Genomic DNA, 19,383 nt, shown 5'->3' with positions numbered 1-19,383 from the left:
GGGTTTTCTTGCTGTTCTTTTTCAATTTGCTGGAGATATTGGTTTAGAGAGTCAATAGTCTCTTTTTCCTGTCTTTTGATGTGTTTGCTTATTGCTATAAATTGACCTCTGATTACTGCTTTGGCTGTTTCCCAGAGGTTTTGGCAAGTGGTGTTTCTTGATGGGCACTTGGGTTGTTTCCAACTCCTTGCTATTGTGAACAAAGCCATAATAAACATGGTGTGCACATATCTGCTTGGATGTCAGTTATGGTTTCTTTGGGGTATATTCCCAGTAGTGGATTGCTAGGTGGAATAGTATCTCTATTTGCAACTTTTTGAGAAAGCGCCATACATGGGTGTTCAGGGAATATGTACTTTCAAGCACAGAGGTGGGATGCACCTGCTGCCGTATAGATGAGGACATCTGTCTACCTGAGGCAGAGCAGGATCAAAAGAGGCTGGAGATGGGAGATTACCAATATTCTTTTTTTAAAAAAAATTTAATTGTGATTTTTAACAAATATCTACAGCAGTTAGATTTCATTCATTCATTATTGCACATTTTACTGCATCACCCACTCTTCCCCCTTCCCCAGGTCACTTTAAAAAAAGTATTCATTCACTGTTGCACAATTATCTATCTACCCCTTCCCCCTCCCAGTCCTCATTGCAATGATATATCCCTTATTCTGGGCTGTTGTCACCCATATAATGTACATATAAAATAATATATTCATTTTAGACAGTTCTTTCTTTCATCTGTTCCAGTGCAATGGTGATTATCTATCCACTTTTATCCTATTCTCCTCCCAACACCCCATGTCAGACCTGCTTTATAATAGTGGTGCTATGCAGTATTTCTCCTTTTGTGGCTGAGATATTTCACTCAGCACGATGTGCTCCAGGCTCCCCCATGTTATGTAATGTTTAACAAGTTCATTGTTTTTCAGTGCTGTGTAATATTCCATTGTATACCATAGTTTTTCTATCCATTCATTTGTTGATGGGCATTTGGCTTGCTTCCATCTCTTTGCTATTGTAAATAATGCAACCCTAAACATGGGTATGCATATATCTGTTTGGATGGTGGTTACGGGATTTTTTAGGGTATATTCCAAATAGTGACATTGCTGGGTATCTCTATTCACACTTTTTGAGAAAGCACCAGATCACCTTCCAGAGTAGTTGCACCATTTTACACTCCCACCAGCAATGAATAAGGGTTCCAATCTCTTCATAGCCTTGCCAGCATTTATTGTTTATTGCTTTGTTTAACTTTGCTATTGTTAAGGGGATGAGATGATATCTCATAGTTGTTTTGAGATGGCCAATATTCTTAATCACCAACAAGGTGTGAAGAAAAGGGAAAATCACTGGTATGGCTGCTGATCCAGTCCTGAGTTCCTACCTCATCAAAATACTACTTGCAAAGATTGAAAATAGCTGTGGTACAGGAAATTGGAAAGATCCAGTGTGAAAAACAATGTGTATTAATTTGGTAAGTAAACCACTATAAAATAAAAACTTTATTTTAAAAAAGGCCTAGATCAATAGTAAGTCATTTTATATAATACAATGTATATGAGTAAATGTAAGACACACAATGTAAATGAAAAATTATATAAAACACAATGTACACGAATGAAACATAATGCTTATTAATTACTGTATGTGAACCAATAAGGATTTTTTTAAAAGAAAATAGCTTTATTGTATCAGATAATTTCATAATTCAATGCTCTGTCTCCTTATTTGATGTTTTGTTCAGTTTCTTCCCCTAGTCAATATTTAATCTACTCCCCTATGCTTTCCTTTGAAGATTGGGATTCCAGGATTATCATCTGTAAAAGGAGGAAATGGGGAAGGCCGAGTCTGACCTCTACTATTAACAAAGGGGAATTCTCCTCATCATTAATATTCACAATAACAAACTAATAGCTAAAAGGTCAGACATGAAACACTCCTGATCCCCAGGCCCTGCTGCATCTACTGCCAGGTCAACAGCAAGACATGATTCTTCAATTCAGACAGCCTCTCCAACAGACAGCTTTGACCAACATGTGAAAGACCAGTTTCCAAAAAGCAGAATCTTTAACACTGACTTCATTTCCAGGAGTCCATCTGATTACGCCTTGCCACAGTTTTTTTTTCTCGTCTGGTCAGCCCTCTTATGTTGACCTAACAGCTGTGGATAGTGTGCTGATCAACCACAAGCCACCGGTCTGCAACTGAGGCAGCTGGAGACCATGCCCCTCAGGAAGGAAGCTAAGGCAATGACTAGAAAAGTGAAAATATCCTACGACCACATCATCCATATCTATTTCATTTGGTTTCCTGTGTCTTTGTTTTAGAAGGTATGAGTAACTTGTTTGCCTAGTTCATCACTTTACCAAAAGTTGCACATTGCAATTGCACAAAGTAAAAGTAAACCACAACAATCAGAAATTGTTGTGACACAAACTAATGAAAGCAAAGCACTGTTTTAGATGAAGACTATGTTTCTACAGAGAACAATTAATTACAAATATTTATGCAATAAGCAGTATTCCAAGAACAGAGATAGATAAAGTGAAAGAACTTGACACAATTTTGCAGGGTATCACCACTGAGAAAATATTTTATCTGGTCCCAGGCACTGGGAAATCCTTGAAACAACAAACCAGGGTCTCAGTGTGATAATCCCAGACAGTGTATGTATCAATTCCATGAGTGAAACTTCAATTTGACTCAAGAGAACCTCTGTAAATAATTTTATCTGATTGTTCTATGTCAGTGTACAATGGGACCCATACAGAAGGATGGGTTGTTTCTCACTCTTTCCCAGGAACTGGCCAGGTTCTCGAGATAAAGAAAGTTCCCTCCTCTATATATGTGTCCACTCGAAGGAATTGGCCAGATTCCTTAAGGAGGAGAACAATTCCCTACGCTTAATCATCTAGAATTGTATTCTTTCTTGGGTACATCTTCTTCCTGGAGCTGATAACTTTGTTCATGACTCGGGTCGGTTAGTACATTCTCAAGATGGCATTCAGCTACTAAGATGGAGTCAGTCTGGTTAATCTTACTTTTCTTATAGTAATATATAAATATAAATATATAAATAGTCCCTTCTAAATTTTTTTTCATCATTGTCTTGGCTATTTTATAGCTTTAGAATATTCCATGAATATTTTAAAAGAATTTTTTCAGGTTTCACAAAATTACCTGGTAAAGTTTATACTTAAAGTCTTTATATAAACACACACACACACACACACACACACACACACATGGATTACTTGAGAAAGGATGACACTCTTACAATTTGACATCTTAATATCCTTGAGAATGATCTTGTCCTAAGTGTATTCACTGGTTATTATGTTCTTCAGTGCAATTTTATTATTTTTTCAATAAAAATCATACACACACACACACACACACACACATATATATATTTGTTTGTTTACATCTACTATTTTTAGAGTTTTGTGCCTTCTGTATTTCCCTTAATTAATCTTTTATCTCCTTAGGGCAGCAATGGATAACTTTCACTCTGAAGTTATTGTGCCTGTGATACTGGGCACAAGGTAACTATTCAGAGGGCCTTATGGCTACATTTCCCACAGTAGGTTTGCTGTGCCTTTTCTTCAATCTTTTCATTCTGTTGGTCTCACCTCCATGATTATCCTTTGATCTTCAACGATGACTTTCACACTTAAACATGTGGTCTCCCTCTTGATTCATGCCTGAAACTTATTCTCTTTTCCTTGGAGGAAATGAAGAAAATCATGGTGAGCATCTGAGAGTTCTTTGAAAAGATCTTTATGGCATGACCTTGTCAAGTTTTTGTAAGAGCTTTTCTACAGAATATTAGCTTATGGGATGCTCTGGGGGAAAGGAACTACAATTTAGAGGAAAGGTATGGAAATCTCTTTATTCTAAGTTGTCTTTGTGGAGACTGGTGACATATTTTAAGTATACTGAAGGCTTTGAGAGGTCTTGCAATAAAGAAAAATCTTTGCCAAGCCCATCCCTTCATGTTTCTCTCTCTCTCTCTCGTTAAACCACAAAACCTTTTAATCTGTTTTTAAGGTATACCTTTTCAGATCTTTGTACCTCAAACTGGGAAATATTCATCCTTCTGCTTTCTCATGTATAAAATTCAAACAAAGCTGTCTATCCTGGACTGTCTCCTAGAGACGTTTTACAGCTGCCACGGTGGTGTTGCAAAGCCTGTTTCATGAAGAAGCATCCTTTAAAAGTCATTATAAAGCTTTCATGTTTTAGTTTTATTATCTATCTATTTTGATAACCTTGTAAGAAAGTGATTTTATGTTCTGATGCAAAAATCACACTACTAACACGTGGATCATACTAACACGAGGAAACAAGTTTTATGATATTAGCCTTGTTTGATGAGTAAGATGCAACTTTACATATTTCTCTCCTCCTGTTCCTTGATATTTCTGTTTCTGGTCAGGATAACTAATCCATCAGGAAATAACCACAATATAATGTAGAAATATATGGGGAAAGAACAGGGCAGGCATATGGACTCTTTTTAAGATCCTTATTTAGGTACTACGAGAACAGTAGCAAGGTAGTGGGAGGAGATGAATGGGCAGGTCAGTCACTTGGGGCTGTTCACCCAACCAACATATATAGCTTAGGCTTTGCTGAGCCCACACATTCTGGAAAAGGAAGGCAATAATATTTTTATCCCACTTTGAGGCAGCTTACAGTTTAAAAAAATCTGTACAGAAAGTGCTTAAATATAAAAAGATCAAGAGCTAAGTACAAAAGGAAAGGCCAAATGTTCTAGAAATCAGATCTAAGATGATTAATAAGCATGCTACTAGCTTGAGTTCCCTGGAAGCCAAGTAAAAATGGAACCATGGCTGTTAACAATGTCAATTAGGTCAGGACTCTTACATACCAATTCCTTTAGCCTCAGCTGTAAAGATTGCTTGGCACACACTCCCCATGTATGCTCTCACCATTCTTTCCTTTTGTCTATAGCTTGATCTGATCCTATAAATTCAGTTGGTATGCTTCTTTCTTTGCTTTTTATAACACACTTGATAAAAAGAGGACAATTAATGATAAATAATTTGGGGGGGGATCTTCCAAAACTTATTTCGCAGCCATAAGATCCTCTTGATAAAGAAAAGTTCCTGGTTGGATTTGGACTGTCACACTCGAGGTAAAGGTCTTAAATACCATTAATCAAATTCTCACGTCAAGCTAAAAGATCATTGGGACACTTTTCAGCTTCATCCTCCATGAAAATTTGCAACGGTTTTGTCCCCATTTTATCCCTTCCTTGCCCTGTCTTAGTCTATTCTACAACCTCCATTTAGAAACAAAACAACCACCCAACCAGTTGTTGGAGGAATGAGCAAATGTCATGAAGAATGTGAAGATTCTCTTGTTGTCTCTCAGAGGAATGAGAGGAAGAAAGCTACAGAAGCTAGAAGCCAGGTAGGCTACCTGAGTTCCCTAGACAGATTAGGCTAAGGTTTTGGCCAAGTGAAATTTCCAATTCTCTTAAAGAAAGGGGTAACACATTGCTCATTAGAGCTTTCTGAACTTGCCTGTGCAATCTTTTTGCTACCCTGCAATTTCCTGTTGGTTATAAATGAAACCTTTCTAGCTGTTAATGCAGCCTGTGACATGAAAAAAAAAGCCTGTAATTAATCATAGGAGGGTGGGTGGGGAGGATTCACTAAGCCTGCCTTATGGGGGAGTAGCTGGACAAGGCACTAGGACCTAGAAGGCATCTATCCACCCTGGCAGGAATTTCTTGCTTGGAGCTCAGACAACAAAGGCATAGAGAGATTGGTTTTCTTTCTCTCAGCATCTCCACCCAACCAGCAGAGAACCGGTGAGTGGGGCTTTCGAGTGATTTTCAGGCAGAATGTAACAGATGTCAAACGGGAAAAGCACAAGGCAAAGCTAGTTCTCATTCTCTCTCCCTCTCAGTGAATGCCTTTCTCGCTCTTCTTTTTTGCTTTATTCAATTGGATTTTGCCCTAAGCCTCTACCTGGGATTTTCCTTTGGAAAAGTGAGTTTGATACTTCTTTGTTTTCAATGTGTTGTTGATTTAGCATAATAGCATCCTTGATCGCAAAGCAAAGCAGAGTGGTACTAGCATGCCTGGGGAAATGCTTGCTACTTGTCGTGAGGAGGTGGTATCTTTTACCACTGCAGGTTGTCTGACAGAGACAATGCTGAGCTCAGCACAGGTCATGGTGACATTGGAAGAAAAGAGAGACTGAGCCTAGCAAATCTGCTAGGTACCAGCCCCCCCCCCTTTTTTTTCCTTCTGCCCTCCAGGTCCTTTACAAAGGTCTACATGTAGTAGTGTATAGCAGCTGAGCCCTACTGGCTTTGTGACTGCTTTTATCCCCATCTGTGAGATGCATATTCATAATTGGGTTCTTACGCTGTCACCATGTTCACTGGCTTTGCGGGGGGTGGGGGGGTGGGGGTGTCTTTGGTTGTATTTTATTTCATACTATAATTTTGTTGTTGTTCATTAGTGGAGATGGGACAGCAGAACGTGCAAGATGACCATCTTTTGCCTCTGCTAACACACCTGGGCAATAGGCAAGTTGAGGGTGAATTGCCTGCCGTGAGGGCAAAATGTCTCTTCAGTCAGGATAGAAACACAGAACAATGAAAGGTGTGCTTGTTTCTAAAGGCCTCAGATGCTATTCAGGGACTCATTTGGGAATCTTTCAACAATTAAATTATTCTATTGAGGGGTAGGGCTGCAGTGCTAGCGAGGTGATGAGGCACCTGGGGGTGAAAAGAAAATAAGGGAAGAAAGAAAAGAGAAACGAATAAGAGAAGAGGAAAAAGGAAAAATATTTTATGACCAAATGGAAGAAGAAAACCAACAAGATAATATTAACTAACTGGGTTTTCTAAACCTTTTTTCTCCTCCTGTATATTTCTTATAAATGTTGAATAGCTGCACCAGCTTGGAGAGGAAAGGGTTTGATGAATAGCACAAAGACTCTGGCTATTCCCTGGAGGCTGTCCCTTTAAACAAGAATCCTAGTTTATTCTGGGGGGAGGGGATGCACACATTAGAGTAGGAAAGAGCGTTTGGAATAAAATTAAAACGCTCCCCTTCATAGGCATTGTACTGGGCTGCATAGGCTGCTTCCTAAGTCCGAGATGCTAACCTTGGCTAGCTCCTTCTGGTCTGTTCAAGGGGAATTTTGTCAGGCTATGGATTCATTTACAACTGTTAGTCATGTGGGCATGTGTGAGGAAACAGATGCCAGTTTTAATGCATTTAGCCCGAAGTTACAATTTGCTAGGAGCCTCTGTCAGTAAGTCCCAGGATTTTAAGCTATTCCAAAATCCCTCCTCCCTTCTGCTTGGAATAGTGCCAAGAGTGCCTCCCTCTCTATCGCTCACCCCCCACCCCCACAACCACCAGCACCCCTACCCGCCCCGCCCCGCCCCTCCTTCTCCTCTATTAAGATCAATATTCCTGCAGGTCAGTGGCAAGCAGCAGATGGGTCATGGGCTTTTTCAACCAGTTCTTTTCACAGGCGGCAGATTGCTGATCTGGATCTGGCTAATATTTAAAAGCCTTTCTCTTTTCACCCCCTTTTTCTTTGCCTCTCTTTTTTATCCCTCAACCCGTTTTCCAACACATAGGTCTTCGAGGTTCCACCAAAATATGGAACTTGATTTTGGACACTTTGACGAGAGAGATAAGGCATCCAGGAACATGAGAGGCTCAAGGATGAATGGGCTGCCCAGTCCCACTCACAGCGCCCACTGTAGCTTCTACCGAACCAGAACCTTGCAGGCACTGAGCAATGAGAAGAAAGCCAAGAAGGTACGTTTCTACCGCAATGGGGACCGCTACTTCAAGGGGATTGTGTACGCTGTGTCCTCTGACCGTTTCCGCAGCTTTGACGCCTTGCTGGCTGACCTGACTCGATCTCTGTCTGACAACATCAACCTGCCTCAGGGAGTACGTTACATTTACACCATTGATGGATCCAGGAAGATCGGAAGCATGGACGAACTGGAAGAAGGTAATTCAAGGGGTGGGTGGTGGTCCTTGGTGGGAGGTGGCACCCCTGGCTACCGGTTCTGTTTATTGGATTTCTAGGAAAGAAATTGGAAAGTGTATTTGTCAAAACACTGGATAAATGCTCCGGCTTCTCATTTTAAAAGGCATTGACAGAGCCACTCTCCACCTCCCTTAAGGTCCTCAGTCTGCTGGCTGGGGTTAAGGTGTAAGTGGTGGTGATAAGGCAATGCAGTTCACTGCTTGCATATACAAAGGAAAATATGAATTAGGATGCGTACTCTGGATATGGCTTTTAATTAACTCTGAGCAGCATTATGGAGGCAGACCATGCAATCCTTAGGGGTGTAACAAAGAAGGAAGGTTGGTTGGGTTATCAGAAAGAAGGTTTTATACACAAGTTAACTTTGAACTGCTAAAAGACTATTTGGTGAATTGCAACTCATTGAAAATATGCACCCTAAAAGCAGGACTTCCTGGACATATTCACAGAGGATTACACTTTTAGGTAAGTGGTCATTGCTCAGCTGTTGCTTCTAAAAAGCCCACTTCAGGGTGTGTCCCTAAGGCTGAGGTCATTGAGAGGAATACCAAAGAAAGCTGGAGATATGTCTGGTATTTTAATAAAGACCATTCCTATTAGAATAGGAACTGACTCACTGTACCTAAATCCCTTCAAATCCTCTCTAGATTGTGGTTTTGTGACTATATTTTCTAACAAGATTGCTGAAAATCCAGACAACCTGCGTACTCACCAGAAAATAGGGGAAAACCACCCTCTTACCCAGACTGCTCAGTTGTAAGGTCTCCTTTGCGATCATTTAGAAAACGAATCTGAGAACACATCCTTACAATGATGAGGGCACTTCCCCCCCATCCCCCTCCGCTTCCATTTTTAAATTGGCAGGTATATATAACATGTGGGATCATTTGAACCTACCACAACGCTTTTAAAAGATGGCTTCAAGGAGTGGTGATAATGACAGTGTTCCCCAAACCCTTCCCCCACTCTCCAGCCTTCCCTCCTCCAGTGCTCCCTCCGGCTCCTTCCATTCCCTGGGCAAAGAAAGGTGAAGCTTAGAGCAGGCAGCTTTGTCAGGAAAACACATTGTAAACCTGATCAACAAGGAAAAAGCAGCAGCACATGAAATGCCTTGGTGTGGGAGTGCCCAGCCTCTGCTTCACTGTTCCTAGGATTCTTGTGTTCTTAGACAAAAGAGAAAATACATAGTTTTCCTTATATTAAGGTACAAGTCTCAGGCAGCTGTAGTTTCGCAAATAGGCCAAGTTTCACAAATAGGCGAGTTACTTGTAAGTGACAGTGTCCTTATCTGGGTGCCAGAGTTCAAATCCAAGGTTTGTCTATATAGCCGAACTTGAAGAACAATGGCCAAGGAATCTCAGGCTATTTGATTTTGTACTAGGTGGCCAGGAAGAGGTTAACCCTAGGCCTTTCCTGATTATTGAAAGATTGGCCATTTTAGCTCAAATCTTTAAAATAAGAGGGCAAACATGAAGAGCTTAAAGCAAAATTGAGGGAGCTGTCCAGCAAAGTAATAAATTGAGTGTATGTACTTTTGTCACCTTTAAATCCATACCTCCGTTGAACTGAGGGATTTCTGGATAATAACTTTCACAAACAAAGCAACCCAAGTCCCCAGATATGTCCTAATTTACAATAACTGTGATCATTTGAAGGCCACAAAGGATGCTGAGACAAAATTCTGGCATTGTATTAGGAATAGGGATTATAATGTTCTTGTGTCTAACATAAGAGAGGTGTTATGCACAGATTTTTCCACTCAAATCCCTGTTTCACATGTCCCGCTCAAGGATAAGCCACTGATATTTATTTTTCTCTCTGTGTGTTAGAGGAATATGTGCTGATAAGCAATCTTAGTTCAATAGTGCTAATATAATGTAATTTTAAAAAAAAACAACAACAAAACAACCCCCAAAACAAAAACCCAACAACCCGAACCCTACAGCTTTTCCCTTAAATTGTTCTAAGCCTGCCAGATTGGATGCCCATCATATTCCACTCCAAAGAGCAGGGTTAAATCCCGGATTCTGGTGAATCCTGTACTATCTAGAGTAATTGAGGTTCAGTTGCATTTGTTTATCATTCTTCTACAAATACTAGCTACAATGGCCTCTAAGTGTCCCTCTCTGTCCTGAATAGTATCCATTCAATCTAGGAAATGCAAAGATGCATCTTTGGAATAGTGTTGAGATATGTGACAAATTTTCTAATGACTAAAAAGCCATACAGAAATGGGCCGAGGGGTGAGGAGGTTAGAAAAAAAAATAGATCTTTTATTTTGTCCTTTCAGAAATATTCAATATATTTAAAGAGGGAAGATTCCCTTTACTTTTTTTGTTCATTTTTGGAAAAGGTTCAATGAAAGATCAAAAATTTATACAAGTTACTTTTTGTGAGGCTTCAAATTGAAAAATCTTGGAAACATCCTGGTACAGAATCAAGGGCATTGTGTTCTCAACTAAGAAGAGTTAGATGATGGGAAAAACAGTTCAAATCCAATGTTTCCAACTTGCTCATTTATCTGACCTTGGGGAAATTAGTGTCTCTAAGCCTCAGTTTTTCATCTTTCTAGAGGGGATAACGAATTTGAGAATTAAATATAGCAATGTATATAAAGTACTTAGCATCCGGAAACTCTCTGAATTTTGATAAATGTCGATAGTTGTAGAGGGCCTTTTGTTCATAGGGTCTCTATAAGTCGTGCTCGACTCGAAGGCAATCAACAACAACAAGAACAACTTACTGTATGAGTTGCCATACTGTATACCTGCTTCACTAGATGACCATGAGTTTGCATTTAACATCACTGTGATTAATATTATCTTTATTTTAAGGAATTTTAAGGTATAGTTTGCACATCATAAAATTTACCCATTTAATGATTTTTCAAAAATTCACAAAGTGAGGAAACCATCACTAACATATAATTTTAGGTCATTTTTTACCACCCAAGGAAATCCATACTCTCTCATTCCCTATTTTCCCCCAACCTCGTCAGCCTTATGCAACCACCGACCTACTTTGCTTCTCTTCAGTTTTCCTTTTCCAGACATTCAATATTGATGAAACCATGCAATATGTGGGCCTTTGTGACTGTCTTTATTTAGCATAAGGTATTCAAGGTTTACCCATATTATCTCATGTATCCTTTTTATTGCTGAACAGTATGACATTGTATGTATATTTTTCTGCTCCTCATATGAATATTTTCCATTTCGTAGCTGTAAAATAAGACTTGTAAAATTTTGCTTCTCTATTTCCTAGGAGGGTTATAGGAATAAAAATGGCTCATAAATATGTAAATGACAAAAAGATAAAAAAATTATGCTATGAGTGTGGTAATAATGATGACCATGATGATGTTCATAAAAGGTTAGAATGAGCAATAATTCCCAAATCTAATTGCCTTTCAGAACCTTAGAAAAATGCAGATTCTTGGGCCACACCACAGACCTATTGAATCCTAACACCCAGTGCTAAGACCCATTAATCTACATTTTGACAAATATCCCCAATTAATTCCTATGAGCACCTAGACTTTGGAAGTATTGGATTAGGGATCTTAATGGTCCCCTTCTGTTAACTTCAGTGATGAGAATCCCTAGGAATACAGAAATCCTTATTTTTGCTTTTTTTTCCTTACCAGTAGAGCATAGAACATACTATGTTTTCAAATGACCATATTAATGAATCTTTTGCCTACAATTAAGTGAAAAGGAAAAAGCAATCAGTTAATAGTCACTCTGGGCTTGTTGCCCTCCTTTGTCTACCGTCTCTAATCTGGTGTCTGCTGCTGCATACTGAACAGTAGCAAGGAAAGTGTTTCAGACTAAAGTCAGATGATTGATGTTAGGTTTACTACAACTCCCTGGGAACACTTAAGGCCTTAATGAGGCCATAGAAGATGTAGCCCTAATGTATTTTTTGTAGGTCAATACATAAAATCTTTTCATGATCCTCTCCCATTTTTTTTGCTTAGTCTTAGAATCCTCCTCCTTCCCTTTGTACTCTATTTCCTTTACCCATTTCCTTGTATGCAAGTCCTCAGATTAATTGGAGGAGTGATATTTATGACTAACTAGCTTCTCTGAAACCATGCTGAGATAGGTTTGAACATTAGTAAGTAGACTGAGACAGACTATTTCCACCTAGGGTGGTCTTGGAAAATCTGAGTTATACCATGACACTATGAACCAGTTCCTCTATTATAATTCATTTGTTCCAATGAGATAAACCCACCTTCTCACAAATTTGCCCTCTAACTATTGAAGTCCGCACAAAGAAGAGAATTTTACGATACCTGGGAGAGATGCATTGTACCTAGGTACAATAATAAAATGAAAAGGCTTTTGATATTTATCTTCTTGAGTCAGGACACCCTTCAGAAGAGGAGGAAGCCCAGGGAGAAGTGCTTCTGCACTGAGAAGATGTAAATATGTTTAATGCCTCCTGAAAATGGAGCTTTCCTGAAACTGAAGGGAGGTAGACATTAGATCATCTCAGGCTCACAGCTAATTCGCTTCCAGCTCTTACAGCTGGTCTTCCATGACTTCATTTCCTTCCCCCTTTGCCCCAAAGCTAGTTGTCAATTCTACAGAATTGTCACCTTGCTTGGCTATGAGACCAGCTTCTCCTGCAGGCTCCAAGTGGGCAGGCGGAAAATGGCCTCTGGAAGCAGTGGTAGGATGGGAACCCAGCTGTGTAAAGGTGCAACATGCCTCACCCAGCATCAAGTGCCAGGCAGCCAGACGTACAGGAAACACTAAGCTCTGGCACCAGATGCTTGCCAGATCACAACAAGGAAGCCTTAGACTAGAAAAGCAGCACATTCCATGTCTTTCCAGTATGCAAAGTAGAGGGTCCTCAGTGATTAGCATCATTTCTTGAACCTGTAATTAACATAACAGCATTGTTCTACTGTTTCTGAAAGCCTACTGGGATTGTAAAGGAGAAGAAAATGTCTTTTTATAGCTTTATAGGGCTGAGACATCTCAGAGTTCACCTAGTACAATTCCTTCAATGTAGAGAGAAAACACAAGTTCACAGAAAGTGAATTATCTGACGTGACACAGTTTGTAAATGCCTGGTTAGAAGTTTAAATCAGACCTTTGTAGATCCTGAATTGCTGCTCTCAACTAGCATACTTACCTTGCCCTCAATGGACTTCAGCAATGACATCAGCTGTGTTGCTGTTGTGTATTGCTGAGTTGCAACCAACTCATAGCTGAGCTCCAACAGATTTTCAGAGACAGTAAATTGCAAGGGAGGAGATTGCCCATCTTTCTCCCTTGGAGCAGCTAGCTTGTGGACTTGAACTGTGTACCTCTGAGGCGTGGAACTCATACTCACATTATACTCATGATTCAGTTCTGACATGGCTGGCATTTCTCCTTTCTCTTTGCTTCAACTTCACCTACCCCTTTTTGTTCTTTTATTTCAGCTCATTCTCCCGCCTTTCTCTAGCTACACTTCCTATCACGTTTTAATTTCTACTTCTCCAAATTATAATTTTAACTATGCCATCAGAGTTCCCTTTAAAAAGAATGATTTATCTCTGTCTCTGTCTCTCTCTGTCTCTGTTTCTCTCTCTCTCTCTCTCTCTCACACACACACACACACACACACACACAGAGCTGTCAAGTGGGAACCGACTCAAAACTCACACCCCAGTGGATTTTCAGAGACCGTAAATCACATGGGAGGATTGCCCATTTTTCTTCTGGGAGCAAATAGTGGATTCAAACCGCTCAACTTTGGGTTGGTAATACATTTCCCTATTCACTAGGCTACCGAAATTCCTGTAAGAAGAATGAGAGCTAGAATCTATTATTAATTAAGAAGTGGAATTTATTTATGTACTAAATTGTCGCTGACATCCAATAGGTTTTCAGAAGCTGTAAACTGCATGGGAGGGGATTGCCCATATTTTGTCCATAAAGCGCTTGGTGGATTTTAAACACATGCCTTTGGAATACCTTATTTTTTTTTTATCAGTAGGTCAATAGAGAGCACTATCTATTTATTAGTGCTTACTATATTCTGTGAGGGAGCTCTTGTGGCCTGGAGGTAAGAAGCTGCACTGCAACCCCCAAAGGCATGCATTTGGAATATACCAGCTGCTCCACAGGAGAAAGATGGGCAATCTAGTCAATGGGTCCTTTCCAACTTAATAGTACATAACAACAACATATTCTAGGGAACTCTAATGGCCTAGCGGTAAGAAGCTGTGCTGCAATCCCAAAGACATGCAGTTGCAGTCCATTAGCTGCTCCTCTGGAGAAGGATGGGAAATTTCCTCCTGTGCAATTAACTGCCTCTGAAAATCCTTTAGTGGGTCAGCTATGGGCTAGTTCTGACTCTGTGGTACATAGTAACAACTATTATATTCTAGGGTTTGGACGGACTTCTTTTGTGTGTTTGTTTTTCCCCCAGTGATTTAAACTGCCATCTTTATCCCCCACCTGTATATTATTTTTTAAATGTCCATAGTACCTTTTACATTTTTAGTGCAGGTTTACAAACTCCTGTGGCTTTTCACTTTGACATTTTCTTTCTTTTTTTTTTAAGATTTTCTACTAGTTTATTTACAAAATTCGAATACATTGTTTTCAAGAACAAACTCTTTTCATTTCCCTCACTCCTCCCCCATCCATCAAACAGTACAACCCCATGATCAATCGCCCTTTCCCCATGCACATCCTCATCCCTCTGCTTCCAACCTCTACTACCACTCTTGGATCCTTATACTGATTCTGCAATAGTGATTTTATGCAATATTTGTCCCTGTGGGACTGAATTAGTTCACTCAGCATAATGCTCTCCAGTTCCTCCCAAGTTAGGTAATAATTTGTAAAATCATTGCTCCTGCATGCTGCATAGTATTACATTGTGTGAATGAATGTACCATAATTTCTCAATCCATTCATTTGTGGTTGGACATTTGGGCTGTTTCCATGTTCTTGTGATGGTGAATAACACTGCTATGAACATTGGTATACAAATCTGTGCCTCAGTTCTCATTTTCTCAGGGTATATTCCAAGTAGTGGAATAGCTGGGTCATATGGAATTTCTTTTATAACATTAATTATAACTTATAAGCTTACCACTCTCTTCATCATCTGATTTTGGTGCTTTACAACTCAGTGTGGTAAATACTATTGTTGTTGCTATGTGCCATCGAGTCATTTGCGACTCATAGTGACCCTATGTACAAGAGCCCTAAATGCCATTCTATCCTGTGCCAACCTCGCCGTCTCAAACACATTCATTCCCACCACTCCATTCACAGAATCGATCCATCTCATCAAGGGTCTTCCTCTCCTGCGCTGTCCCTCCACTCTCCCAAACATGATGTCCCTCTCCAAGGACCTCCTTGCAACATGCCCAAAGTATGTCAGACGAAGCTTCAGAATCCTTGACTCCAGGGAACATTCTGGCTTCACCCTCTCCAGGACATCTCCATTTTACAGAGAACAAACTGAAGCCAAGGGTGGTTAGGTAACTTGTCCAAGGCTCACAATTAGGAAGTGTTCGGGACAGGACCAGGCTCCAGTTCTGACCAACATCCCATCACCTGCTTCCCCCCCTCCCCATTCTTGCTGTATTGGGGCCCAAAGGAGAGAGTAGAGTGGCTAAAATGTACCGTTGAAGGTGCTTAACATAGATTTGCCTGAGGGCTGGGACCTCTGGAAAGTTCTTGGGTGTCATATGATACTCTAGCTATTTGCCATCATGGTCATTTTCATCTGGGGTGATTAATCATACTCATAGTTCAGAGGCTTAAGAGGTTTAAGAGATGGGAGCAACAACAACAAAAAAATGTCCAGAGCCCTAATAGAGCTACACAGCTGACTCTCCAGAGAAGACGGCAGATGAGTGAAATCATAAATATATAACCTCACACATTTCCACACCACCAGTTGTCAGACAGGGCGTCAAAGCCCATGACAAGTTATGGAAAACATCTGACTTAAAGGCAGTGACCTCTTGCAAGGTGCCTATGAATCTGGTGAAGTGCTAAGGCAAAGGACCCTTCTAAGATATGAGAGATCCTGGCTGTGAAAAGTCAGAGGAATTGAAAGGGCTCTTTCATCCTGTTAATTTGCAAAGTAAAAACCCAGTCAAGGGAAATCTGGATTTCTCTGGAACCCTTGCTGGCTAATCCTCTCCAATCCAGGTAATTAGAGGCAACAGAGAGAACATTTAACCATCTCATTCCTGACTATGCATGTGCATACTGGGAAGAGGAGGGGGCCTGTGCCTGCCTCCAAGCCATTCTTTGCCCACCCACCCCTACACTGCATCAAGACATGACACTGGAAGCTGCTGGGGCACAGAATAGCTTTGGCAGCCACATACCCTCCCCCTTCACAGACAGACAAATGCACTCAAAGGTACCCTTGAGAATCTGGCTCAATCTTCTTTTAGTAGTAACTGAGAAATTCATTAATTAACGTGACTTAGAGGATTTTGGTGCTACAGCAAAACAATCAATATTTACCAGGGGAGTGAATTATCAGTCCTGGGTTTCTGAATATCTCTGTGATGTTCTCCCGCTGAGACCAAGAGCAGAAGAGCTGTCAGTCTAGAATTGTGTTTAAATCCTTTCTTTGCACTGCTTAAGGAGGGAGCCCTAGTGGCATGGTAGGTGGTGTTGAGCTACTAATAGAAAGGTCTGGCTTTGGAACCCCCTGGTTCAGAAATGCAGTGGAGGGTTGCTGTGATGCAGGATCAACTCGATGTTTGTGGATTTTTAGTGAATTTCACTATTCTGGGTGTGTATCACACTGGTTTTCTGCAGCACGACCTCTGGATGCTTACCTTGAAGCTAATGGGCTTTCCTCAACAAATTCTAGTTCTCTGATATTTTCTCCCCCAGCCTAAGACTCCGACTCTTCATATTTTCTCTCGCTTCTAGTCCCACATAGTCAGTACTCTACTTTTGCCTCTGGGTCCTGTGTTTCTTTCTCTGTATTAGTTATTGGCTGTAGCCCAAAGCAACTGCAACAATTACACTAAGTCCTTGAAATCAGCCTACCAATCACATGACACGTTCTTACGTCTTCACATCATGACTTGTGGCAACCAAGGGTGGGGACTGGTGAAAACATCTTTGTATACACAGATCTAGCATGCAACATTTGCAAGGCTAGAAAGATAAGAGGTGAGTGTTGGAAACAGGGAATGGTATTTTTCAGGTTCCTGGTGGACTGTTAGGTTTAGTAACTGATTTATAAGCAGGAGTTAAGCTTGCAAAGAAAAGTAAATGTGTGTATGTGATGCCATTTAGTCTTTCTACCTGGCTATAGAGGTAAGCAGTTTAGAGCATGTAAATATACATACACACAAACTCTCTCTCTCTCTCTCTCTCTCTCTCTCTCTCTCTCTCTCTCTCCTTGTTGTTGGTTTTTACGTGTCATCGTGTCACTTGCAACTCAAAGCGACCCTATGTACAATAACCCTGAAATTTGCTCTATCCTGTGCCAACTTTACTGTCTCTGGCACACCTACTCCCTATTACCATAGTCATTGAATCACTCTATCTCATCGAGGGTCTTCCTCTCTTGCACTGTCCCTCCACCCTCCCAAGCATGATGTCCCTCTCCAAGGACTGGTCCCTCCTTACAACATGTCCAAAGTATGTCAGACGAAGCCTCAGAATCCTTGCCTCCATTTTACACACTTCAATATTCAGTTTCTTGTCCACCTATCTTTTGCAGAATACAGCCTCTCTCTCTCTCTCTCTCTCTTTTTTTTTCTCAAATCTGTACTGTACATCTGATACCCAAGGTTATTTAGGTAATTTTAGTCTGGAATAAAACGGATTAAATTTGAAAGTTGTCCATGGTTTATAATAGAAGAAAGGAGTGATGGAACATAGGACAGGAACATTAAGAAATATTAAAAATAATTTCAATAATGGTCCCAAGGAGTTAACAGACATCTAAAATGATAAGAAAAATTTGAAATCCTCAAAACTGCCATAAACATTTTAATTCTTATTAAGAATATATTAAATTTAAGGTCTCCACATGTTAGGTTATTCTCAAATGTGCCCATTGTTCTTAGAACTCTTACCTTTATGGAATTCCTCAAAGAGATAAGCTATTTCATGCGGGGAAAATGTCAAGATCATTTGATCTTAAACAAGCCAGATTATTAGAGAGTCTGATTAAGAATTATGTCCACATATATATTCTCACTAGTTCTCCAGAAGTCCTTCCCCAATGTCAATATGTAGATATTTGGTTAGCCTAGTCCATATGCATTTGCTATTAACTAATCCTCTGACCTGCTTACTTCCTCCCTTAGGAGAAAGCTATGTCTGTTCCTCAGACAACTTCTTTAAAAAGGTGGAGTACACCAAGAATGTCAACCCCAACTGGTCTGTCAATGTGAAGACATCAGCCAACATGAAAGCCCCTCAGTCCCTGGCTAGTAGCAACAGTGGCCAGGCCCGGGAGAATAAGGACTTTGTGCGCCCCAAGCTGGTGACCATTATCCGCAGTGGGGTGAAGCCCCGGAAGGCGGTGCGAGTGCTTCTGAACAAGAAGACGGCCCACTCCTTTGAGCAAGTCCTCACTGACATCACTGAAGCCATCAAACTAGAGACCGGGGTTGTGAAAAAACTCTACACTCTGGACGGAAAACAGGTAGGTGTCTTTGCAGAATGTCTCTTGTTTCTCATTTGTGCTAAGTCTTTGGATTACTATCTTGTACCTACAGTATCATTAGTCATTAAGGGACTCGTCCTTGATATCTCATTATCCCAACATGATATAGGTTTCATTTGGAAGAAAGGTCTTTTGGGGGAGCAAAGCACTAGAAGAGGACTTGGGCTTTGAAATCCAGTCTACTCCTGATTTACCAAATAAAATGGTTACTTAGCCTCTGCTGCCTTATCTGCTAAGAAAAGACAGGTTAGAAGTTAGGTCTTACACACTGTCATTAATATGACTTTTGTTATTACGTGATACTGCCATGATTATATTATTGGTGTTTTGGTACCAGTGACCACAAATGAGATAAGCCTGCTCATTTCTTCTTGCGCCATCTTTCTTTAGTGTTTAGCATCCCTTTTGGTGAAAAGAAATCAAAAGGATTCTTATTCTAGAAACAGAGTTAGATATGAGGAAGCACTGAAATCCCTGATTTGTTATCTTTGCCTCACACTAGACCACAATTTACATGTGATACAGCAGCCTTAATTTGGTTCCACTAATGGTTTGTGGGAGAAAGAGACTATTTCAGCATCCTAAAATTAGCCCAAGAAAGATGCTGCCATCTGTTTCCTCTCCCAAATCAGGTTCTTCATGT

At 40.4% G+C, this 19,383-nt stretch overlaps 1 protein-coding gene across 2 annotated transcripts in view; it reads left to right on the top strand.

Annotated features, from left to right (window-relative positions):
* Positions 1-5,816: 5,816 nt before the first annotated feature.
* DCX (doublecortin) overlaps positions 5,817-19,383 on the top strand; it is a 184,191-nt gene continuing 170,624 nt past the window's right edge. Inside the window, exons 1-3 of one of the 2 annotated variants that reach the window (XM_006889929.1) lie at positions 5,817-5,847; positions 7,642-8,027; positions 18,379-18,719. In XM_006889929.1, coding sequence (XP_006889991.1) covers positions 7,664-8,027; positions 18,379-18,719 — 705 coding nt within the window. In that variant the 5' untranslated portion in view covers positions 5,817-5,847; positions 7,642-7,663. The remainder of the gene's footprint in view (positions 5,848-7,641; positions 8,028-18,378; positions 18,720-19,383) is intronic. The other variant, XM_006889928.1, reaches the window with a different exon arrangement.

This window comes from Elephantulus edwardii, unplaced genomic scaffold (assembly GCF_000299155.1).
Source record: "Elephantulus edwardii isolate Elephantulus edwardi_28Jun2011 unplaced genomic scaffold, EleEdw1.0 scaffold00083, whole genome shotgun sequence".
Taxonomy (NCBI): Eukaryota; Metazoa; Chordata; class Mammalia; order Macroscelidea; family Macroscelididae; genus Elephantulus; species Elephantulus edwardii.
Note: the sequence above shows the minus strand (reverse complement) of the source record. Positions and strands in the feature narration are given on the sequence as shown.